The sequence below is a fragment of the Lichenostomus cassidix genome, chromosome 7 (assembly GCF_008360975.1).
Source record: "Lichenostomus cassidix isolate B80296 chromosome 7, HeHo_3.0, whole genome shotgun sequence".
NCBI classification, from domain to species: Eukaryota; Metazoa; Chordata; class Aves; order Passeriformes; family Meliphagidae; genus Lichenostomus; species Lichenostomus cassidix.
In genome coordinates this window covers 11,230,596-11,254,709 of record NC_139488.1, presented here as the reverse complement: position 1 = coordinate 11,254,709, position 24,114 = coordinate 11,230,596, and the positions used below count along the sequence as shown (strand labels likewise).

Genomic DNA, 24,114 nt, shown 5'->3' with positions numbered 1-24,114 from the left:
ATTTGGTGCATTCCATTTCTGAATGTGAGAAGACAATTTGAGAATGTAGGAAGACAGTGAAAATTAAGGAATTGCTTCTTGGTACACAAATCCTATATCCTTGACTTGTGTGTGTTTGTGTACTTGATGTGTTGTGCTGCCACAGTTCAGTGTGTTTCCATGTATATGAATTTACATTGTGATGTTCAGCTCTGCTTCTTGCAGGTGTATTCGTGGGGCAGTAATATCTCTGGCCAGCTTGGTCACTTGAACTCCCCAACAACTGTCCCTCGTCTCGCAAAGGTATTTTGTGTTCTGTGGTTTTCTTCTTTCAGTTTAGGGTCTCTTCTTGTACAGTGAGTGCAGAGTAATTTCTGATAATGATCTGTGTGCTATATAGTAATAGAACCCTTGATTTTCTTTGCCTTATGCTGTGAAATGATCTTTAGATGAGATTTTAAAAATCTATCCAAGAAATCCTTTACACAGGCTTCTGCTGCTGTTTTTTGACCATGGTGGAGTTCTAAAACTGAGAAGTGTGACTGGTTGTATGTCTTCTTATGGATTTCGCTTTTACCTTATATTTGGTTTCTCCAGTATTGACGTTGCAGTACTGAAACATCTAAATACTTTGGAACACTGTTTTTATCCCAAACAATTGCTTCTACCATTTTTAGCTTGGCTAAAAATAGACCATATTTGTTGTTCATTTCCATATTTCCAGAGCTTTGCAGAGTTTTGGCAGGGGATTTTCTGGGTTTTTTTAACTTTTCATCACAGTGAGTGAGTGAATAGCAAAATAACAATTTTTGGGTTATACCACAGCCTTTCCCCATGTTTTTTCTGCTCATCTTAATGGAAAACTAACTGCAAATTTTTCCTGCTTAGGCCTTATGCAAATTAATGTGCAGCAGATTATCTATCTTTCAAGTTCATGTAGATTTCCCAGTTAAAGGTAGGGGGAATAATAGTGTTCCAACTTTAATCAAGCTCACTTGATGCCCATTTGAAAAATAAAACTGATTTATAATTGAAAGGCAAAAAAATCAGCCATTAGAAAGAAAACTGAAAAGTAAGAGTTTTCAGTGTATGTGCAAGGAGTTTATTTGTTATGAGACACTGAAGTTGAAAAATTGTCAGTTATTGCAATAGTTTATCTCAGCAGGTGTATTATGTATGTGTGTGACCGGAAGAGTTAAGTACTTTTCTTTCCTTCGAGCTTTGGGTGATGATTTCTAACATCTTCCTTCCTCTTGAATTTTAGGTGTGTGGTGATGGTGTTTGGACCACAGCAGCAGGACTAGATTATTCCCTCTTCTTAGCAGATGAGAAAGACTTCCAACCTGGATTATATTACAGTGGCCAGGAGACATCAACAGAAAAAAATTTGAATGAAAATAGCTGTACTAAGGGTCCAGTTTTGTTACTAGCCTGTAGTAAGGTGAGTGTTATTTCCTTTAAGTCACTACAGATCATACTGGTGCTCTTTGGAAATAGCACAGTACTGGTGGCTCAACGAACTTTAAGGCTGTCAAGCCACGTAACTGGTTCCTAGCAGTCAAAGGAGGAGCACAGTGGATGGAGGGCAGAGAGGACACCCACTTAGTATTGTTCTGTCCCCTGCCTGTTTCTTGGCCTTCCTCTCTGTTTGAGGGACAAGGAGGTGTTTCCAGTATGTTTAATCCATTCCCTTCCATGTGTGCATGCTGCAGAAATGCACCCTTACACTGTGCTCCATTTCACCACAGTCTTTGTGTTCAGTCTTCACTGCTATTGCTCTTCACTTTCCTGTTGCCTCGCAACTGACTGAGGGCCCTGGCTGCTCTGTTCTGTTACTCCATGTTACTCCATGCCTCTTGTTTGTGACTGGGCAGAAGGTCCCTGTGAGTTCTGCACCATCTCCTTCCCTACTCCTCCCTTTCACATGAGTGCATTTGATGTTAATGGGAGACAGGAGGTGCCCTTACACAATCTTTTCATCAGCTTTAGCGCAGTGTTCCAAAGGAATCCTCTATTTAGCAACTAAGGAAATAAAAGTAGAGCTCAAACTCTGAATTACTCTGTGGCATTGCATGTGAACCAAAATTAGTGAGGAACCATAATGCATCAGTGGCACTGGTGCTGACCTTAGAGAAGAATTTTGCTTTGAACTACTGTGGAAAGCAAATACCTACTGTTAGTAATATTGCAGTATCAATAAACTGGACTCTTATCACAAAATTGGCATATTCCAGGGCCAGAAAGGATCTGTTCAGAGCACAGTCATAATTCTCATAAAGGCTTGTTCTTCTCTTTGTACTTAATACAACAAACAGCTGCTGTAATGATGCTATTTAATAATGTTGGTATAAGCATATTGGAGTTCTCAAAGTGACTTAAGATCCCTATCCCTTAAACATGGAATGGTTGTATAACCACCTTAAAAGCTGGCCTATTTGTCTTTTAGACTCTGTCAGTCAGGAAAATGAACAGCAATGGCTATAAATGTATCTTCAACCTTTCTCATTCTTGTTTTAAGCCAGTATTGAATGGGTTGTTTGTCACTGAAGGTAATTAATACTTACTATTGACTTAGTGTTCCTAAAAATATGCTTTATTTGCATTACTCTTGTTTTTAAATTGGAATGTTAAAATAAAAATATTAAAGCTGCTGTTTTTTCTTTTCTCTTTTTCATCTTTCAGATAGGGTACATAAGCAATGTGATAGCTGGTGGTGGCAACTGTCTGGCCTTAGTAGACAAAAACGTAATGGGATATATTGCCAGTTTGCATGAGTTGGCTTCTACTGAGAGAAGGTTTTATGTCAAACTGAGTGAGATCAAATCTCAGGTTCTTAGACCTCTTTTAGGCTTAGGTAAGACTTTCTCTTAACGTTTTCTCTGATTTTGTTTCCCCTACGTTCCACAACAAATTTCCGTTACAGAAAATTTAAAAGTAATAATATATTTTCACGATAAAGCTAAGGTCTTGCTTTCTCCTCTGTTTGGATGAAGAGGTGAAAGACAGTTGCATTTTGACAGTTTGCATTCTGTTAGTATTTGCACTTTCCTGATGGTTTCACCTGAAATATCCTTGTTATTTGAGCTGTATTTAGTCTAAAACTGTGGAATTTCTTATTCTGGATAATGTAGCTATGAGGTGAAAGTGCTGATAGACCATAAAAACAGCACCAAGTTGTGATTCTCTCTATTTATGGGTGCTGCTCTTTCATAAGGTAAGCTAAATTGCTTTCTGGTCTGTTACAGATAATTTGGGCAATGCAAATACAATCCAGTTGTTGCAGGAAATGGCAAGCAGGTTCAGCAAGCTGTGCTATCTCATTGGTCAACATGGAGCTTCTTTAAGTAGCTTTCTTCATGGAGTAAAAGAAGCCAGGAGCTTGGCCATCCTGAAGCATTCCAGTCTCTTTTTGGATAGTTACACTGAGCAAGTATCCAATTCCCTCTCATCTTCAGTCTCTGCAGGCTTAGTCTACTGACTGCAACAAGCCCTGAGTTAAGGGAAAGTAGGTGGAAAGTAGGTCATAAGGAAAGCTACATAACTGTTGTGGTGGTGTGATTTAGAAGCATATGGAGAGTTTTACATTAATGGATTCAATTTGTAGTGAGATGTATTTCCAAGTCTTCACCAGTGGAGCACATGGACAGCATCAGCTTCCCTTGTGTAAAACTCTGGGTACAGACTCTTCTTTAGTTGCTGCCTATAAGCCTAAATATTCATTACTTATTAAGTATCTTGTAATATGATATGATCAAATTACCATGGCTAGGCTGCTAACTAAAGCTACCTTTGGGGTTTATTGTGGTTACAAAATGCTTTTTCAACAGTCATTAACTAAAGATTGTCTTCCAGAAGAAAATTCTTCTGTCCTCATACCTGCTAAACAGCTGGCATTGCACCTGTCACCCAAAAGCTGGAGCTGCTTTAGTGCTCAGAATTAAGTCTGGATTTTTCTGCTTATTGTTTTTGTTGGCTTCATGCTTTTGGGAAACGAGGTCTGTGCAGTCACCCCATTTCCTGTGTTTCTCCTAAGTAACTTGTTCCTGGAGAATTTTATTTAAATGTAGCAGAAGTCTCATCATACTTAATACCTACCTGTTTTTGTGAAAAATAACGGTTTAACTGAGAGTCTAAAAATGTCATATCTGAATGTAGCCTTGGTTACCAGATATCTGAAAATATCTAAGGAAACAAAATTTTAAGATTATCAACTTCAGTTGTTAGGCAGTAGCATTTTGAATGGACAGCTAGTTGCACTTTTTTTGAACACAAGCACAACAGGTAACATTTTTGCTGGGTCAGTGATGAACTTACCGTGTATCACCCTAAAAGAAGTTTTCATCTGTTTATCATATAGATTGTTCATAAATGTAAATGTGTATTTTATCATTTTCGTAACCTTCAACTTGAAGTTTTCTTGTAACTTGGATTTTCAAAATTGGTCCTCATTACTCAGAATAGAAGGTTTTAATTTCTTCTATGTCAAAGACTGAAATACCTAATCTCTATTCTTGTTACTGCTTGTTTTCTGCTTTCCCCCTCTGCTCCCTATTGCTTACATGTTTTTATGTGTATGGCATCAGAACCTCATAATGCCGTGAGCATCTTTCAAGGATCAGCCAGGCAACATAAGTATAATCTGTTAAATGGGCTAAGCAGAGACCTCTTCCCTTGTTATGTTGTATTTTTTGTTTTGTTTTGTTTTTTTAATGGTGATGGGGAGAAATCATAGGTAGAATGTTAAATAGCAGGAAAAGAGAAAATTCCTATCTTGAAATTTCTATCTTGACTATAATTAGAAGCCAGCAGTACTAAATGGTTGAAACAGGTGGTCTATTCTGTACATGCCCAAATTTGAGAGAAACAAAAATAAAATTAAAGTAAGCCCTCTGCATTGTGCTAATGGCAGCAGAAACGTGGACTAGTAATGCATGTTCAGTGCTCCGTGTGGAAGTGAATGCCAAGTGTTCAGTAACACTGAGTGTTTCTCAAGGACTATATAACTTGTATAGTAAAAGATATTACAGATGTCATTATAAACTGTTGGACATTAAAACAGTTGCTGCTTTCAGGGATGTTTTCATTTTGTAACTGAAAATCTTTTTCTTCCCTATATTAGGTATTGTACTTCAGTAACAAACTTCCTTGTAATGGGAGGATTTATGCTCCTTGCAAAGCCAGCAATGTAAGCAAACATTTATCATTTTTTGGACATTTTTATCAATTAGCAAAGAACTGTAAAGAATTAAATGTGTATGTGTGTAGTAATGACCACGCAGAGGTCATTAGCATGGCCTCAGCATACTTGAGTACACTAGTTCCTTTTCCTTCAGATGAAGAGAAAATTACCTCCTCTCAGCTGTGAAAAAAATTTTGGTTAAAATGCTGCTGAGTTCAGTTACTTCATCTTGAAGGTGGAGAAAGGAGGGAAAAGTCATGTTGTTGGAAATTCCTTCAAAGAAGCATAGAGTTCAGATAATGATTTTTTTTTTAAGTTTTAGTTAAATGAGGTTAAATGTTCATCATTATTCAGTGTTAGTATTCAGACTTTCAAATTTTGCTGTCAAAAATACAGAAAAGAATAGCTACAGTAGATAATGTGAATTCACTTTCATTTTAATTCTTTAAGTTTATGGAAGTGCTTTAAAATTATGCAAAAATAACATTTCTGCACATGCATCTTCTCTGCCTCTCAAGGTTTCTTTGCTCTATTTCATGCATAGATGCTTGTAAATGTATCTTAAGGCCTGAGACAGTATATTTGAGGTTTCTATATCATAAAGCTTTTTTCTCATTTCAATTGTGTTTTTGTCTAGGAAATAAAGTAATGACACTGGATCTTTCACCCTAGTGCTTTGAAAAAGTTACTGCACTGAGGGTAATTTTTAATTTGTCTGTGGAACTGCTACTTTTCCTTCCCAAATTCTGTAATCTGGGACTAATTCCATTAACATTTATGGAGCACTTTGAATGCAGTGTAAATGATGGTATTGGAAGTTCTTGGAAATGCAGGTACCTAGGAGAAAGAATATTCTGCACTTGAGGACCAGTGCCAAAGTCTAAATACAGAATTCCCCTGCAGAGAGACACTGAGAATATTTTTTCATTGGTCAGGATTTTTAGGTTGATGTAGAGGAAATCTTAATTCAAGTATAAGCCTGTTTATAATTCTGAAATCACTCATGCTGAATTCATCACATCAGTTGTCACTGTTGGGTGTCACAGCTTCTGCTACTGCAACCAGGGTCTCATTAGGTGAATAACCTTCAGGGAGATGACTTGCAAGTTTTGTCCTGCTCCTTGCAAAGGGAAGTTAAGAATCTTTGCTAATAATGAAGAATTTCCCCCAACACCTTCCCTGCAGGATACTGTTTTAAGTAAACAGTTGATGGTATCAGCCTATCTTTTATGTATGTTCTGCAGCATGAATGTTTTAGATGTAGTACTGACTTTTAAAAAAGTGCCAGCTTCAGTGGAAGTCTCCACAGTTGGCAGGGTTTTGAGCATATCCTCTAAAGGAGTGGACAAGCTGTACTGAGTGTTGTCTGCTACTGTTTGATGCTTTTCACAACAGAGAAACCTCTATGTGAGGATCTCAAAACACAAAAATCACAAGCTGTCCAGGGGCATAAATTAAGAAATATGGTCTTCTCTCTAAAGAAGACTTTATTCCTAAGACATGTTCAATAACAGAGTTCTTAAATATCATTAGCAGACCTGGACAAAGTACATTATTTTTGTGTGAGATGACATCTCACTAATCTCACTAATTAAGGAGCCAGCTGTGAACTCTGTTTTGCTGTCCCTGGTGCCTGCTCTCTCAACCTCACCTGACTCATGCAGCTTGTTTAAATGCTTCCCAGCTGCATGTGTTTCAATGCACATGTCATGTGTCAGCACCAGTGAGCACAACAGATACAGTGAAGGAGAGGGAAAAATAGGTTTGTTTTCTTTTTAATGAAGAAATCCTTGTGTGTTAATGTACTGTCTTCAGAATCATTTCCCTCTTCTTCTGTGAGCTACATTAGTTTGCCCTCTTGGAAATCAGACTGAGGGTTGAGAAGATTTTTTGCCTTTCTTTGAGGTAGGATGTAATTTTTGTAGTTAAGGGAAGAACTGGTCAGTTGCCTTGAACAACAGCGGGGGGAAGAAATTATTTCAATATATTTAGGAAAGTATGCTAGAGCAAAGTTAAGATTCTTCCAGGCCTTCTTGTATAAATCAACAGTGTTAGAAACTTACTACTCTAAAAGCAGTGGGGAAGTCTTTCCACCTTTTTGTTCTTTACTAATCAAGTGGTCAGAAGGAAAAAGGCAATTGGTTACACTCCAAGTGAGCAACATACTCAACTTCAACCAGTTTGATGACTGAGCAACTGAAATTAAAAGTAAAAAACAAGTCCTGTGTTGCAGTTTTAGCTACATGTCTTTACTGCTGTACTTCCTCAAATAAATTGTGAATAGATGAATAAGCAGCATGCATTTGCTCTTATAATTTTTATTGGTTTATGGTAATCCAGAAAGGGATGATCTGGGCTCATTTACCTAAAACGTCACTGATGCCTTGCTGTTTTTTTTCTTCTCCTTCTGTTTCCCAATGATCTGTCATTTAGAGACTTCTTGAGTAAAAACCAGGAGCTGCTACAGCAACTGTCTGAGAAGAATGAGGAGAACCTCCAGCTAGTGGAAGTTTTGAATGCTCTGTTTTTCATGCCATTTGGACGACTTCATAATTATGCCAGAACTTTGCTAAAGCTTGCCACATGTTTTGAAGTGGTAGGATGGCTTTTTTATCTATAGTTCAATAAATACACACATGAAACTTAAAGCTTGGAAGTAACTGTGTGAAGCAAACACCACGTAATTAGAAACAGCTTACTCCTCAGAGGAGCTACCTTAGACTTGTATTTGCTGCAGGGAAGAAGATCTTGTAGATTTATTTGCACAATCTTACACCACACCTGCACAGATCACATGGCAGGTAGAAACTTGTTACCTTGCCAGAGCTTGTTTGTGTGCCTGAGTGCTTAATTGCAAATACATTGTTTTGATGTTAGCCTGTTGCTTTTCAGTTTCACCTGGCATCATTGCTATGGCTACCCTTGGCTGTAATACCCCACTAAAACCACTACATACATATTAGGTAGATTTTTACCACCCATTTAGATGTATATAATTGCTTTGTTTTGAAATAAAAGATGACTAAACAGGAACAGTAACTACTTGTATGTTTAGCCCAATGTAATAATTTAAAATATTTTTCCTGCAATTATGAGTACTACTTCTGATACAGCTTGTTAAACTGCAAGAAGGCATATCATGTAATTGTATATTAATTATTCTCCTTGTAACATTCAGGGACCTTCTTGTGATTTTTAAAAACTCAGCACACCAACAGAACATGTGATCAAGAAAATAACTTGATCTGCTCTGTTTGTTACCCAGATCAACGGTCATGCACTTAGTGCTGATTTAATTAAAGGAGCAGTTGTACTGCAGTTTGGTTGGTGGTGCTGGTACAGCTGTTCAGAAATGCCCTCAGCTCTGTCTTACCTTGTGCCCTACAGGCATCTCCAGAATACCAGAAGCTGCAGGATTGTAGTTCATGTTACGAGAGCCTTGCTGTCCATCTTAGCAGAAAAATGAAAGAAGCAGAGTACACCCTTGGCTTCTGGAAGACCTTTCCTGGGAAGATGACGGTATAGTGACAATTGCCAGCCCATTAGCAGCTTGAACCTCTTGCTCTTAGTGCCAGTGTCTATTATCAATGTTGCTGTCCCAGTTGGACTTCTTGTTTTTCCAACTGGTGTTGCTGTAGTACTCTTTGCTTTAGAAAGGTTGCGCCTTTACTATGAAAGACTAAAGCACCAACCTCAAATCACAATCAGTGAGAAGTGAGATTCTGTGCTGTTGTTTGTAACCCACCTGTAGGACTCCTTGCGGAAGCCGGAGCGTCGTTTGATCTGTGAGAGCAGCAATCGAGGGCTGTCCCTCCAGCATGCAGGAAGGTTCTCTGTAAACTGGTTCATCCTCTTCAATGATGCTCTGGTACATGCTCAGGTAAGCCAGCTTGTAGCCAGGAACAAAACCTTTGCTCTGCTTCAAACAGCATTACATATTTTTCATATGGTGAAGTTCTTGCAGTGTAAAAATAAATCTGAAATTATGTGCCTTTTTAACATTTGACTGTCGTTGCCCTGTTGCTGGTATGGTTTCTGTTGGCTGTTTCTTGGAGCAAGGTGGTAGAATGAGTCCGTAATGCTCAGATTTTCCTAGTCTGCAAAGAAAGGGAGATAAGAAACCATTCAGAAAAAAACATGGGGCAGGGTTAATGGATCAGTAACTGGTGATGTTTCCCTTCCCCTTTCCTACAGTTCTCAACACACCATATCTTTCCCTTGTCCACACTGTGGGTAGAAGCTCTTTCAGAAGAAGCTGGTAATGTGTGAGTATTCTTGCTTGTGACGCTGAAATAGTCAGATACTTTGGGAGAGAAGATGAGCATTTTATAACCAATTACTGTGAGCTTGGAGTGGAATAGGGTGATTGCAGCCATGTCTGCCCTTCTTTTCTTGTTCCAGAAAATGTTGTATTTCTATGTCTTAAAAGCTGTGTAAACATCAGAAAGAGTAAGGTGGGCGAGAGGAAATCAAGTCTTGTTTGCTGCTGCTTTTTATTTCTAATTTAAAGGGAATGCTAGCTGGGGTAGGGGACAGAAGATACAATACTGATGCCCCAAGAAACCTTGTTTTATCAAAATGGAGTTTCACAGATTAAAATACTTCTCCCCCCCATGTAGGAATGGGTTGAAGATTACAACACCAGAGGAACAGTTTGTTCTTGTTTCTTCAACACCACAGGAGAAGGTGGGCATATCTACATATTTGGCAGGGCATCAGTGATATGAAGGAAGCTTTCTCCCCTACTGTGAAACCAAACTGGGAGAAGGATTCTCTGAATATTCCCCAAAAATGAAGTCTCTCTGCAGCTGGGTGTGCAGGCTGGCTGCACACTGTGCCTGAGGGTAGCAGTGCTCCAGTACCCAGCACTGTGCTGAGCAGTGCCAGGGGTATGACTGTGCTTGCTGTAAAGGTGAGAGTCAGTGCAAAGACAGGTATTGGCTAAATTTTGTGATGAACCACTTTCTGTTTCAGACCAAATGGCTGAGGGCAATAAGCCAAGCAGTGGATCAGGCCCTTAAAGGGACTTCTGACATGATTCTGTATGGAGCTGGTGGGAATGTGCCAAGGCAGGAACCTCCTATTTCTCGCAGTGCCAAATACACCTTCTATAAAGACCCTCGATTCAAGGATGCTGTTTACGATGGGAGGTGGCTTTCAGGAAAACCCCATGGCAGGTAAAAGCATTGGAATGGAGTGGCAGAAATCAAAATTAGATGGTTGCTGTAACAGTAATTGGGCTCACTCACAGAAGTTATTTGGGAAGTGCCAAGTGAACTGATTATTTTATATATTTGCATGTTTTTTTATTTTTTTCTAGAGGGGTCCTAAAATGGGCAGATGGACGAATGTACTCTGGGACTTTCCGAACTGGGCTGGAGGACGGGTAAGATATCCTCACTGCTTGTGGAGCAAGGCAAGAAATACTTTTTGTTGTAGAAAAAAATAACAAAACCTTTCTAAGTAAAGGTTTTGCAGTGAATCTTACTGGCCTTTATTACACTGTATTCCAGGGAAAGATGAGGACATGTATAATACATGTCCTCATCTTTCCCTGGAATAGAGTGTGATTGAATTATCAAGAGCTGAAGAAAATAATAAAGGTAGAAGCAGTCTTAAGATTTGAGAAGACTCGTGGCCTGAGAAAAACACTGCAGTGTGGTGGAGAGAGGAGTACTTACATGTCACAATCAAACAGGAGAGAGCAGATGGACTAAATTGACCTCGTGATGCTGGAATACTTGCTTTCTCTTACAAAAAATGTCATCTGTGACTGCTGTAGTTAGAGATGCACTAAAAATGAGAGAGCATTTTGGTTTTAGAATGGTCTGTGATGTGTATCTGTTCTGTTAATGAAATATGTTGGTGTTACAGCTGCTTGTGTTCCATCTCTGTGCACTGGCAGGTATGGTGAATACAGAGTGCCTAACAAAGCACTGAATAAAGAGGACCATTACGTGGGATACTGGAAGGAAGGCAAAATGTGTGGGCATGGAGTGTACAGGTAACGTGTGGCACTTGTGTTGCTTTCGTTGCAGAAGGGAGAGTGGGGCTGATGCTCTGACCCAGCCTCTGTGTGCAGCTTTGTTACATTGCAGACTTGTGGTCATAGTTAGTGTGGCTTATTTTCTGCTTTGCTTTTGGTAGATTGCTCACAATGCAACTTTTACAGTGGCCTCTTACTAATTTGTGTTCCAATGTTGGTGCCAACTTGCAGTAAGAGAAGATTCTTTATTCTGGGAGATAAGTATAACTTCTGATGATCTTGCTTGTTGGGCAGAGAGTGGCTTTCAAACAACAAAGTATCCAAAGACTTGTATTAAAGGAACACTTTTATCACAAACATACTTTAACTGTAGTTGCTGTGTGGTGTGGTTTCAATGCAATTCCTAGAAGGAAAAAGAGAGGGTTGATCTGTTTGGAGGAAGCATCCAACAAAACAGAACCAATCAAAAACTCCAAAACCAGCCCCCCAGCAGAGCAGCAGATGATAGGACTCTCACTTGTTCTTTTATTGCTGTTACAGCTACGCCACTGGTGAGGTGTATGAAGGGTGTTTTCAGGATAACATGCGGCATGGGCACGGGCTGCTGCGCAGTGGGAAGCTGACCTCTTCTTCTCCCAGTATGTTCATTGGACAGTGGATAATGGACAAGAAGAGTGGTTATGGAGTTTTTGATGATATCACAAGGTATTTTGCTTCCACAAATCCTTAAAACTCTGGTATAACATGCAATTGCAAAAAGCGTAGGAAAGGATTTAAACTGTAGTACCAGTAATAGTGCGTGTCTGTTTTTTTCTTCTTTATTGCTGGGCTTTCTGGGTTGATGGTCTAAAGAGTTGGGTCTAGGAACTGTTCTTTAGTGCTGCTTCTGGAGTAAACAGTGGAGGGATTGCCTTGGTTTTTTCTGTCTTGCTTTTCTGTCCTACTCCTGCCTGAAAACTAGCTCTGAATGTGGTGTCTTATTGAGGTGCTGAACGCATAATGAATGTCATGAAAAGTATTCTTTCATCTCAGGCCTATAAGGCTGGGTTGTTCAGTGGCAGATAACAGTGCTCATGAATTTCAGCTCATGCTCAGGTTTTCCATTGGCTTATTCTGTCAGTGCAGTGCAGGGAAGATGCTTTCTCTCAGGGCAAATTACTGAAATTATGGTCTCAGAAACAGAATTGAACTAAATGAACACTGAGCATAGATCAATATAGTCTGGTTTTCGGTCACCAATTTATTGGCTGTTTTGCTGGAAAGAGCTTTTGGTGAAAGCTCAAGAAACTGTTTTTGGTTTAACTAAATGCTCACTTCAAAATCCACGTCTGGAGGGTGAAGGGGAGACGTTTTTCTGAAACAGCTGTTGTAACATCTCTGTGTATTTCCTGATGTCAATTTTGCATTTAGTCTTGCTCAGTGGTGATGGTTGTTCTTACAGTGTAGTGTCAAGGTGTCTCTGCATACTTTCTTTAGTCATTTATTTACCTAGGACATACTAAAGAGATTTCAGCTTTTCTTGCAAATCCTCTCACCTCCAGAATTTCTAAATGCAGTGGCATTTCATGGTGAAGGAAGAGTGTGGCTTTTTACTCCAGAGCTACTAAAACATGAGTGAGCTGCCCTGATGTAGTTTTGTTTCTGGTCTTGGGGAGGTAATGTGCATATTTTTGTGTCCTTAGTATTCATTTTCTTCACTTATTCTGCAGCCCAGACAAAAAAGGAGTAGCTGCAGACATGCTATTGCCTGCTGTCATTGTTGCAAAACAATTATTTGAACAAGTAGGACTTTGAGTTTGCATCTCGGTAACTGAGCATGTGGACTCTCTCTGCAAGGGGTTGAGATACACTGATTCACCCAACAGGGGCCTCTGTAGTTGGCAGACTGAATCAGACCAGCATCCTGCCTGCTGGAATGCATCCAATCAGCTGGGAGACACGCCTGAGCTTAGTTTAATGCTTGAGCTTACTTTCTTTACTATAAACATGATTTTTCCTGGGTACATTTCAAGGAAAGTGCATGAGAACAAGCAGAATTGTATTAAATCGATCACTAGTTGCTCTCTAGAAGCAGAAAAAAGGCCTTGACAAGTTAATTTTTTATTAATTGTGTGGTGAAAGCATCATGTTCTCTTTCACAACTGGAAAAATGGGTAATTTCAAAATATTTGGGACTTGGACTAAGTTTCAAACAACTCTAGCCTGACTTCTGTGTGTTTATATACAGAAGAAAAAAGTATTTTAAATAGTCTGAAAGAGGCTGATGTTTATTTGTGAGCAATGTTTCATTGTTTAATTAAATTTTTTTATATAATAACCTTTTTTAGGCTGTTATACAGAAACTTTCTACAATATGATGTGTTTCCTTACAGTTTTTGCACTCTGATATTTAAAAAATATCATGTATGACTTTCTAGGTCTCCCCTCCTATTCCCCAAGTAGAACATGTTGGTTTATTTTTATTTATTATTCTCTCAATATGAATTATCTGACTTTAGGTAAAAGAAACAAAAAACTTTGGCAAAACAAAAACCTAAAATGAGCTTCTTGAATCTGTTCTAAGTAACTGTAAAATACATCAGATAGATACATGATGAAGCCTAACATCCCCTTTCCCAGGCAGCTAAAATCTTAGATAAAGCAGATCAGAGCAGCTGGAAAGTTTCCCTGTTTTCTGTGTGCTGGAGCTACTGCTCAGGTTCCTTGGGGCATGCATTGGGCTTTACGGGGCTTCAGCAGTGTTTTAGCTCATTAGCTTGCTTGGACATGGCCAATTTGAAATGTGAATAGTGAAAGAAAGTTCACTGTAATTTTTTGTATCAAAAAGAGTCTGTATTTCTGTGGGGCTGGTGAAACTAAACAGACCCAAAGCAAGTGCCCTGTGACTCTCTTCTCATGGTTTCCGCAATGGTCAAATGTGGCTGTAAAGCCAGACTATAAATATACTGCTTAGACTCTGTTTCTCCTACTCCATTTTTCTTCAGAGGAGAAAAGTACATGGGAATGTGGCAAGATGATCTTTGCCAAGGCAATGGTGTTGTGGTTACTCAGTTTGGACTGTATTATGAAGGAGCCTTCAGCACCAACAAAATGATGGTGAGTTGGACACCAGACCCTGGGCTGCAGGGACTTTTCCTCTAAGTGTGGCAGCTTTCTGAGGCAGATGAGTGTGTGTTAGGCTGTGTAAACCTTCTGTTCTTCTAATCTTCTCTTGTCCAGGCTTTTAGAACTGCCTTTACAATCACTGGCTCTTTTACCTCAGACTGCTTCAGAAACAGCTTAAAAATTACTGTCTGCTAAGAATTGGTAACAGGTTTTTCTAAAGCGCATTTTTAGATCTGTGGTCTGGCCTTCTGTTATACTTACCTGCTTTGTGCTCTTTGTGGTTCTTTTTATAGGGGACTGGAATTCTGCTTTCTGAGGATGATACAGTCTATGAGGGGGAATTTTCGGATAACTGGACTCTGAGTGGAAAGGTCAGTATTACAGTTGTCACTTGTAAACTGTTACCATCTGAAAAAATTAAAAGGTTGTAATTTGATTCCCAGTGGATTTTAGTTAAAATTTTTATTATCTTTTCTCAAGGGAACCCTGACCTTGCCAAATGGAGATTATATTGAAGGTCTCTTCAGTGGAGAGTGGGGATCTGGAATAAAAATCACAGGAACCTACTTCAAACCTAGTTTGTATGAGAATGAGAAGGACAAGCCTAAAGCACTGTGAGTTTTTAATAAGAAATAATTTCTCATATAGTTCAGTAATACTTAGGAACCAAACTATTGTCTTTTTTCAAGGGCCAGTTTAAAATATTTCTTCCAAAGAAGCAGTGAGGTTTTGAAAATGTTTTTCTTCTTTCTTGCTGCTCAGGAAATAAAATAAGATAAATGTATTTTTATAGTTATTCTTGCTTTAATTACTACTTGAATATGTAAATAGTGGCAAGAAATTACAGGGCAGCTGACGTGCTGCTACTGTGGTGGAGCAGTCTCAAACTCTTTTTGTTTATGTTGGAACTAACTGTTAGAGCCTGAATTCACAGCTGCTGCTGACTTCTGAGCTCCTGAGAAAGACTAAGTTACATTAGAGCAGTTAAGTTAATCCCACACCTCACTGCCTTCTGCCAGTTACTTTGTTGGCAACTTAATTCATTAAGTGTGTCATTTAAGAATGCCAGTGGGAATATATTTGGACAGACTTGACTAGATCCTACACGTCTTCCAAACAGTGTGTAAGAAAATAGAAAGTTGCTGAATTGCAAAAGAGCATTTTAATGCCTTGGCAAAGATCACTTTGAAAATTATCCATAAATCCCTCTGTATAGCAGATGCATTAGGGCAATTTGCTTAATTATTTCGGGGGAAAAAAACCCAAAACGTGTTTAAGTTATCGCTGATATATCTTTGAGTAGAAAAAAACCTGAGTAAATTTAAAGAGTTGATGGTGAGATGTTGGTATTTGGTAGCACCATATATTGGTTTAGCAATTGCTGTATGGGATTCAGTATCTTGGAAGTATGCTCTCAAATTTCAGATTAAAATGGCAAACATGGCTCTAATATTTTTGCATAGATTACTTCTCAGTAGGCTTCCTGAAGCTTTCACTGGTAATTTCTTTTGACAGTGCTGACACCTACAACAGCATGCAAGTTAAGCAGGGCCTCCCTGCTGAACTGAACACTTGCAGCCTTTGCAGCTGTCTCCTTTTTGCCCCAGTAGGGAGTCTATGAATAAATGTATGTACATATTTTTGAGGTTCGCTTGTGAAATAAAGGTTTCACCTACCCTTTTCAGACTGTCTTGAAGTTGAAAATCTTCTGGTATAATTTCTGAAAAGGGTTAGAGCCTACTTTTCCTGCTTTGTGAAACTGGCAGCATGGGGAAATACTTGTGTTGCTAGTTCTCATCTCAAATGTGCTAGAAGAAATATTAATGAAAGGCCAGACAATTTCTGGCACTTGATTTAAATCAAGATAGAACTGTTAACCCTGACAACAATTATTTGTTTTGAGAAAGCTTTTCAAAGCCCTAAATTTCATTATATGTCTGAGATATCTTTATCTACATACATGGGAAGAAGAGATCTTGGTTTTCTTCTGGCTGTAGATGATCCCTGAGCACTGTCTGTCAGTGAAAAGACAGATGCCTGAGCTGGTTTTGCTTTCAGCACATCCCTAACAAGTCATGCAACATTATCTGTAGATACTACTGTAGGGTCAGAAGCTGTGTACCCATCCTTGGTATTTATGTGGGTAGCTATGCTAATTGTACATTCCAGGATAGTGAGATATTTGGGACTTACTTGTGCTGTGTCCTTGCTGCATGAATGTGTCCTGAGACTTCTGGATGAATACCAGTGGTGAAGATAAGCACCAGTCCTTTCTTGTGTTTAAGCAAACCATTTCCTGGAAGGCCACAAGAGACTAAAACTAATAAGGTTCATAGCTGTTCTCTCATGTAGGTGTTAATAGTAGGCTCTAGCTTTGTTCTTAGTGGTAAAGGTTGGTTCACAGTAGAGACTGTTTAGTATATCAGCTTTTGGTAAAATAGTATGAGAAATTAGATTGACATTAGCCGTGGGTGGTTTTCAAGCTGAATGTGTTGTTTCGTTGCTATTTGATTTTAACAGACCCACTGGTCATTTTATTAGGCGGAAACTTGGGATCCTGGCAGTGTCTCCTGATGAGAAATGGAAGGCAGTATTTGAAGAATGCTGGAACCAGCTTGGTTGTGAGAGCCCTGGCCAGGGGGACAGATGGAAGGCTTGGGACAATATTGCAGTGGCTCTGACCACCAACCGACGGCAGCACAAAGACAGGTTGGCTTCTAGAGAATGTATCAGCAAAGAAAACAGGGATGGAGGTAGAAACTGGGATCACACTCTGCTCTAGACTAGAAACTGACTGTAAAGGTTTAGTTAAAACAACAGCAAATGCCAAGTAACATCATAACCTTACCACTCTGCACTAAAAAGCCTTTCAGGGACATACTGATGTTTAGAACCAGTTCAGTTGTTAATGGCAGGTTTCTTTTTTGGTTTTTTCCTATTGTATGTCTCTGTCTGAACAATGCATTTGTCTTTTTAAACTGCAGCCCAGAATTACTGAGCCGCTCACATACTCAGACACTGGAAAGTTTGGAGTTCATTCCACAACACATTGGTGCCTTCACCCTGGAAAAATATGAAAATATAAAAAAATATTTGATAAAGGTATTGTGACTAAAATTCTTACATAGTCAGGCATGGTAATGCATGACATCAAGCTCACTTTGTAATAGCTTTCCTTAATTACTTCCATATTTGCACTCCTGTAATCCGTAGTTTATGTTTGCTTATCACATCTTAATTTATTGACGTCCACAACTAAGACTAAAATCATTGAATGAATGCTCTCTTAAAGTCAGCTAGTGTTCAGTTACTGTTTTCACTCTTATGCACTGGATCCCAGCAAAGCATCGTGAAATACTTGCTAATTATTTCATGTTAATTTTAAGAATACTGGAGAGATGACTAGTCGAAGTAGTAGCACAAGTTCTTGTGCTGTCTTGACTCCTATGAGTTGTGTTCAGCTGACACAGAAATTTTATGATCCAAATGGCAATTTGTTAAATTAGCTAATTTTTGAGATATCTGTAATATTTTTTGAAAACCTGTTGGATCTCTGACCCATGTCCCTTGAATTCCATTTTTTTTCCCCTTTAACTTGTCTGCCAATGACCTGTCTGACTGGCCAATTAATATCCTTTGTCTCAGGCTTGTGATACTCCTCTCCATCCCTTGGGCAAGCTGGTGGAAACATTGGTAGCTGTCTACAGAATGACCTATGTTGGAGTAGGAGCAAACCGACGATTACTGCAGGAGGCTGTAAGAGAGATCAAGTCCTACCTCAAACGCATCTTCCAGCTGGTCAGGTAACCAGACTGATTTTCAAGTCAAACTGCTGCTGAGTTTGTTAAAGCTGTCTCATGTATTGAAGCTATCTAGTATTGTACAGTTCAAGGGTGCTGCTATTGTTACCTAGTTTTCGGGGTTACTTGTATTTTCTTAACCTTTTTAAGGAGTCTTGAATTCGTTGTGTCAAAAATGGAAAAATAAACTCTTCACACCTAGTCTTACATGCTACATTGTACTTCAGAATGTGGCTGTAAGAAGCTCATCTGGAATATGTAGTTACAATTTAGTGTCTCTAGATATCGATGCTGTGCGAAGACAGTGTTCAAAGGGGGCAGAAGACTAGTGAGGATGGGGAATCCCAGTGTACTCCATAAAGTTCTTATCAATATGGCATTAAAGTTCTTACCAACATGGATGAACTATCTTCCTTTGAAGAGCTTGCTTAGATTCTTGAGAATAATTACAGCCTTAATTGTGCCCTGCCAATCTGAAAGCAGAAATACTCCAAATTACTAGCAATTACAAGCCTTGTCTGGAGGGAAGTGATGTTAGCGTAGGAAAGGTGTCCTTGGCGTTGGGGGGGTTGGCCTTCCTGAGTTTTCTTCCGGGGAACTGGTACTGTATGTGTGTTAGCTGTGCTGTCCTAGCCCACTATGTATTATTTCTGCTGACTTTTTTCTTTCCAGCCATGCCTTAGTGCTGTGATTTGTGGAAACCTACTGAAATGACCTCAAATATTATTGTGTGTTGCTGTTTAGGTTCTTGTTTCCTGATCTCCCGGAAGAGGGCAGCACAATTCCATTCGTGGCAACAGAGACAAAAGGAAGGCGATCATTTTGCAGTGGGAAATCTGATTCCAGATCAGAATCTCCTGAGCCAGGGTACATAAAGGAAAAACAAATAAAAACTAACAAAGCCTTTATTTTACTTCTTGTATTTTTTTTTCTTTGGTGGGGGAAGAAAGATAAACACATGTTCAACTGATGGATATAAAGCAGTGGGTTTTATCTCTTTGGTTCTGATGACAGGGTCTGATAAGCAAACTTCCACATTATGGTTGTAAAAAGCATTTAGTCCTTGTTCCATGCAATGGTTCTTTACTTACGACAATATTTGCTTTTGTCTGTTATGGGTAAGCAAGTTGAGGCTTAGGCTTGGGCTTTAAAAGAGTATTTGGGATAAGAGCACTGGAGGTAACTTACAATCTTTTTCTTACCAGAGTTGCTATTTGCTGGATTTGTACTTATTTTTTTACTCTTATCCCTCATAGAATAGGCTTGTGCTACATGAAATATTTGTTCCAATGATTTTCATTCAATTTTTATAGATAAGCAGGTTTTTAATGTCTTCCTCTGTAAACCACCCTCTGTATTTTTTTGTTCCAGCTATGTGGTAACCAGTTTTGGCTTGCTGCTCCCTGTGTTACTGCCACGCCTCTATCCTCCTCTGTTTATGTTGTATGCCTTGGACAATGAGCGTGAGGAGGACGTTTACTGGGAGTGTGTTTTACGTTTAAACAAACAAACTGATTTGGCTCTTCTCAGTTTTCTTGGAGTGCAGGCGTGAGTATGCTACAACAATAAAACACTAACTAGCGAAAGATTATGGCATGTCATTAGATAAGGCAACTAAAACAAAGCCCCAGTTGTCTAAAGTATTTTTTTTTAATTAAAATGCATCTAAATATGTCTTCAAACTAATTAGAAGGGTTGAGAGAGTGAATCAAACCTTCCCTCTTCCAAAAAGGGGAGGTGGAAGGAAAGGGAAGGAAGTAAAGATTGGCATTGCTGCAAAACCAGAGTGAGACATTTCAAATTAGACAGTTTTCTGGGTACTTGTGTGAGATGTAGTTGATCCTGTAGAAAAGGCTATTATGTCTCAGAACATGATGACTTCATTTTTGTAATGCAAAAATACTTTAAGACTATGTTCTCTCAGTGGACTATGTTGGGTTTTTTGCAGGAAATTTTGGCCAGGAACTGTATCCATCCTTGGTGAGAATAGAAAGGTATGTTTGTTTGGCCTTGATTAACAGTATGTTTTGCTCAGTGCTTCTTTCAAGAAGCTGAAATCATCAAGAAGTGATCAAAGAATTTTAACCAGGCTTTTTGCTTAAGAGATGTTGTTATTATATTTCCTTAAAGTTTGCCTACTACTTTAATGCTCCATTAATGATTTAGCAGGGGCATAGGTGATCTCCAGAGATCCCTTCCAATCCCAACCATTCTGTGATTTCTTGCAATGGCCATCAGTCCAGCTTTGTCACTCGCTGTCTGACTTGGTAATGAATTCAAGAGACCTTTGCTTGGTCTCCAGCTATGAAAGTGTGAGAATAAAAGTCTAGCAAGGAAATTTTCAAGCTGCTTTACTGGGGATTGTGTCATTATATACTTTCTGGTTAGAAAAATTGTATAGTTTACATTCTTAATCATTATCTTGTTGAAAGAGACTCAACACTGAACCATGGGGGTGCAAAACCTGCCTGATAAATCTTACTATGATTACACAGGTATCATCAACTACAAAAGATGCCTGCTTTGCCTCTGCTGTTGAATGTTTACAGCAAATCAGGTAATTCTCTGCAGTTTGTCTTTCAGTGTTTTACTGTTCCTGCCATAGTAGTTTCTAGTTTACTTGACTGGAATCCTTTAAATGCCACCCTTTTCTGTTCACCTTTATAAGAGAAGTCACTAAGATATTTTCCAGTTCTGAGTAAGAATGCAATTTCTCCTGCTGGGGAATAAAATGTTGCCTCGTAAACAGGACATGTCTATGGGACACCATTTAGAATCAAAGGCGTAAGGATGTCTGTCAAATACACATGTGAATTTCCAAACAGCTGTGGTAAAGTGACCTGTGCATGGGAGGCTTTTCTATGTCTGTTATGCAAGAATTTAAGTAGAAATTGAAAAGATTTTAGTAAGGATTTTTCCCCTTTTACCACTATATTAAAACACCATAAAACTGTGAAGAAAGTCTCACTTGCAGTAGTGTGCCTTGATGTGGTAATTCTGACCTGGGTACTGTGCAGCCTTGGCCGCCGTGGCTGGTGTGGTGTGAATGTCTGATTTACGTCCTTGGGCACAGGGGGCCATGCTGGCCAGCAAACTGCCTTCCTAATTTAGATGCAGATTTCTAACTGCTTATTGTCATCCTGTTTTGCTTTTGCTCTCCAAATAGTACCACATTTACCCCAGCTGACAAGTTGAAGGTGATCCAGCAGACTTTTGAAGAGATCTCCCAGAGCGTACTTGAGACCCTTCAGCAAGATTTTCTGTGGTCCATGGATGATTTATTTCCTGTTTTTCTCTATGTGGTGCTGCGAGCCAGGTAGGCACTGAGGGTGGCTTCAGTCATTAGCCAAGCACAGGCAGTACAAGCACTTCTGTGTTAAACACTCCTGCTGCTTGTTACAGGATCAGGTACTGGCTTTTTGTAACTATAGATTTTCCAATTTGACTGTTTGCTTTGGCCTGAATAAATCTTGAACGGTTTACTGTGAAAAGGCTCTGCATTCAGAATGAAGAAACATTATACTGGCAACTTTTGTTCGCATGTTCACTTTCCCACTCTCACATGTGACAGGATAAGGAATTTGGGGTCTGAGGTGCACTTAATTGAAGACCTGATGGATCCCTATCTCCAGCACGGGGAGCAAGGCATCATGTTCACTACTTTGAAGGTATGAAAATTATTCACAGTTATTAAAGATTCTCTTTGAAAATAATCAGCTTTTAGCAATGAGGACCAGTTTAGGACAATTGTATGAACATTAAGCTGTAACTTCTTTGACTTTTTAATTGAAATTTTTTACTAGGATAGACAGGGAAATTTAATGTAGAGCTTTGGATAACCTCATAATTGCAGGTACTGCATGTGTTGTGTGAGACACTTATGTTAAGTTTCTGATCCTGGCAGACCCAGTCCATACTTGAACCAACATTAAGGAGTGAATAGCTGTCAGCAGCAGGTCAGGGTGATAGAAATCTTAGCTTTTCAGACTGAGTGCCTTTGAAATGCTTCATCCCTGCATCCTTGTCCTGTAAAAAAAAAGTTTTCCTTTTTTTTAATCCTTCTGTCAAAGGGCAAAGAGAGACTTGTGAGCAAAAATGTACTTTCATCTTGGCATAGCTGGGAGCTGTGAAAATATTTAGTCCTAAATCGTGCTATCTTGCTTGATTAGGGATTGGATGTAATTTGTAGCTTAGTCTCCTGTTTTTCCTTTTGCTAGCTTACATACCAGGAGGCTCTTGTGTTGAGAGACACTGTAGCATCACTGCTTGTAGAGAGCCTAGGCCTGTTTTCTTGCATAGAAAAAAACAAACTTTTTGTGTGTGATGCTTTGCTGTGAACTGGCACTTGGGCTAATCTGAACTTTGTTTTAATTCAGGCATGTTACTACCAGATTCAACATGAAAAGCTTACCTAGACCATCATTTATAACCTGCCTCTGTGGGATAAGCTACTCAGTGGAACTTCACTAATAACCACTTCTTCCCTGAAATGGCCCATGGAAAACCCTTGGTTATAGATCTGCTGCTGCAGATGAAAATATTCAGTTGTTTCTTCTGAACTTTCAGTTCTAAGATTTGAAAACTGCAGCTAGAGGATTCCTGTGAAGTGGCGATGAATTAAAGACTTGGTTTGTCAAGTACCTACCAAGAAGAAATACTTTGCTATTCTAAAAGAAAGATTATTTACTCCTTTTAAATTAACCATGCTGCACAAAGGCATGGCATCTACATAGAACGCATATGAGAGTCTGGACTGCATGGCTTCCAAAGCAGTGGGTTTGTTTTTATTATTCCTGGTTTGTCAACAGAATCATTTAAAGGGAATTAATTGCACCACAGAACCATTTGGTCTTCCTGAATTAAGCTGTATGTTTGTTTATTTAAGAAAATAGAAATATGTTAGTATTTATAATGGGTACCTGTAGTGTGTTTGGCTGTGAAGGTTTTGAGGCATCTCTGTTGAACAGCATTGCTGAATGCAGTATTCATGTGCTGTTGTGGAAGTAATCACACTGTTATGGACTTCTCTGTTTACTAGAACTGTAAATATACTGGCATTTACCATTCTTTCTGTTTATGAAACAAATAAAAGGCACTGACCACTTCAGATTTTGGCACTGGATGAAATGCTGTGCAGTGTTCAGTTTGATTACCCTGAGGACAAGTGGAAGCCCTTGTGGTAGGAGGTGAGAAGGGCAGAGGGTGCTCCTGAACAGGTGTGGTGGGTTGGCCTTGGCTAAACACCAGGTGCCCACCAAGCTTCCCTTTCACTCCTCACCTCAGCAGCAAGCTGTGTCTGGCCACTTCCTGGGAAGCAGGGCTCAGCATGCGTGGCAGTTGCCCCAGAGGTGAACTTCTGGCACTAATGCCAAAGTCTTCCTGCTGCAGGGAAGCTCCAGAGCAGTTCACCCTGCAGGCTGTGTTGGCATGGCTGCTACAGCAGCTTTGGAACTGCTGCTGTTGCTGCTGGTTCTTCCTGTGCTGAGCCAGAGCTGGCTCTGGGGCAGAGCTTCAGTGCTTCCATGCTTCCCACTCAGAGCAGGAGACACTGTGCTGTCTCTCTTGACACTGACAAGGTGTTCCTGCTGCAGGGAAAGCTCCCTGTGGTCCCTTAGCACACGATCCTCATCACACCTATTGGAGCAGCTCACTTCAGAGGCTGCAGAGAACAAGTAATTTCCATAGGGAACCTGTGAGTGTGTGTGTGTTCTTCTGTGGTTTATGGCTAACTTTATTTATTCCAATAACACAAGTGGATAATTGGAGTGTTGTAGGTGCCAGTGCAGACTAAAAAAACAAAGGGAGCAGAAAAATAAATTACGGAATGTTATAATGGCTTAAGTTATGTTAGATTGCCATAGATAATGCTTATCATATTTTGAAGTTGGTAATCATGGCCTGTTTGTTGGCATCTAAATGGAAAGAAACTATATGCCAAAACACTCTTGTGTTGAACAATGACTAATGTAGTGGTTTTCATAATGTAAAATTGATTGGTGTTTTCAAAATTATTTTTAGTTTTATCAGAGAAGGGGAAAGAGTAATTCTGGAACGATGATGTTTAA

General features: G+C 39.3%; 1 protein-coding gene and 1 long non-coding RNA gene across 6 annotated transcripts in view; one reads left to right on the top strand and one right to left on the bottom strand.

Annotated features, from left to right (window-relative positions):
• ALS2 (alsin Rho guanine nucleotide exchange factor ALS2) overlaps positions 1-23,176 on the top strand; it is a 35,357-nt gene extending 12,181 nt beyond the window's left edge. For 3 of the 4 annotated variants that reach the window (XM_085066142.1, XM_085066144.1, XM_085066143.1), the window contains 27 exons: positions 205-282; positions 1,244-1,420; positions 2,662-2,833; positions 3,225-3,405; positions 5,099-5,164; positions 7,592-7,754; positions 8,546-8,677; positions 8,910-9,038; positions 9,353-9,423; positions 9,778-9,844; positions 10,133-10,335; positions 10,479-10,544; positions 11,064-11,162; positions 11,685-11,849; positions 14,129-14,240; positions 14,543-14,620; positions 14,730-14,863; positions 16,770-16,958; positions 17,234-17,351; positions 17,895-18,052; positions 18,794-18,916; positions 19,421-19,597; positions 19,998-20,043; positions 20,545-20,606; positions 21,216-21,365; positions 21,621-21,717; positions 22,426-23,176. In XM_085066142.1, coding sequence (XP_084922268.1) covers positions 205-282; positions 1,244-1,420; positions 2,662-2,833; positions 3,225-3,405; positions 5,099-5,164; positions 7,592-7,754; positions 8,546-8,677; positions 8,910-9,038; positions 9,353-9,423; positions 9,778-9,844; positions 10,133-10,335; positions 10,479-10,544; positions 11,064-11,162; positions 11,685-11,849; positions 14,129-14,240; positions 14,543-14,620; positions 14,730-14,863; positions 16,770-16,958; positions 17,234-17,351; positions 17,895-18,052; positions 18,794-18,916; positions 19,421-19,597; positions 19,998-20,043; positions 20,545-20,606; positions 21,216-21,365; positions 21,621-21,717; positions 22,426-22,464 — 3,252 coding nt within the window. In that variant the 3' untranslated portion in view covers positions 22,465-23,176. The remainder of the gene's footprint in view (positions 1-204; positions 283-1,243; positions 1,421-2,661; positions 2,834-3,224; positions 3,406-5,098; positions 5,165-7,591; positions 7,755-8,545; positions 8,678-8,909; positions 9,039-9,352; positions 9,424-9,777; positions 9,845-10,132; positions 10,336-10,478; positions 10,545-11,063; positions 11,163-11,684; positions 11,850-14,128; positions 14,241-14,542; positions 14,621-14,729; positions 14,864-16,769; positions 16,959-17,233; positions 17,352-17,894; positions 18,053-18,793; positions 18,917-19,420; positions 19,598-19,997; positions 20,044-20,544; positions 20,607-21,215; positions 21,366-21,620; positions 21,718-22,425) is intronic. The other variant, XM_085066145.1, reaches the window with a different exon arrangement.
• LOC146434530 (uncharacterized) overlaps positions 9,035-24,114 on the bottom strand; it is a 57,671-nt gene continuing 42,591 nt past the window's right edge. The window contains exons 6-8 of one of the 2 annotated variants that reach the window (XR_014853421.1): positions 18,442-18,522; positions 15,926-16,057; positions 9,035-9,250 (exon numbers count right to left, since the gene is read on the bottom strand). This is a non-coding gene — a long non-coding RNA (uncharacterized LOC146434530). The remainder of the gene's footprint in view (positions 9,251-15,925; positions 16,058-18,441; positions 18,523-24,114) is intronic. The other variant, XR_014853422.1, reaches the window with a different exon arrangement.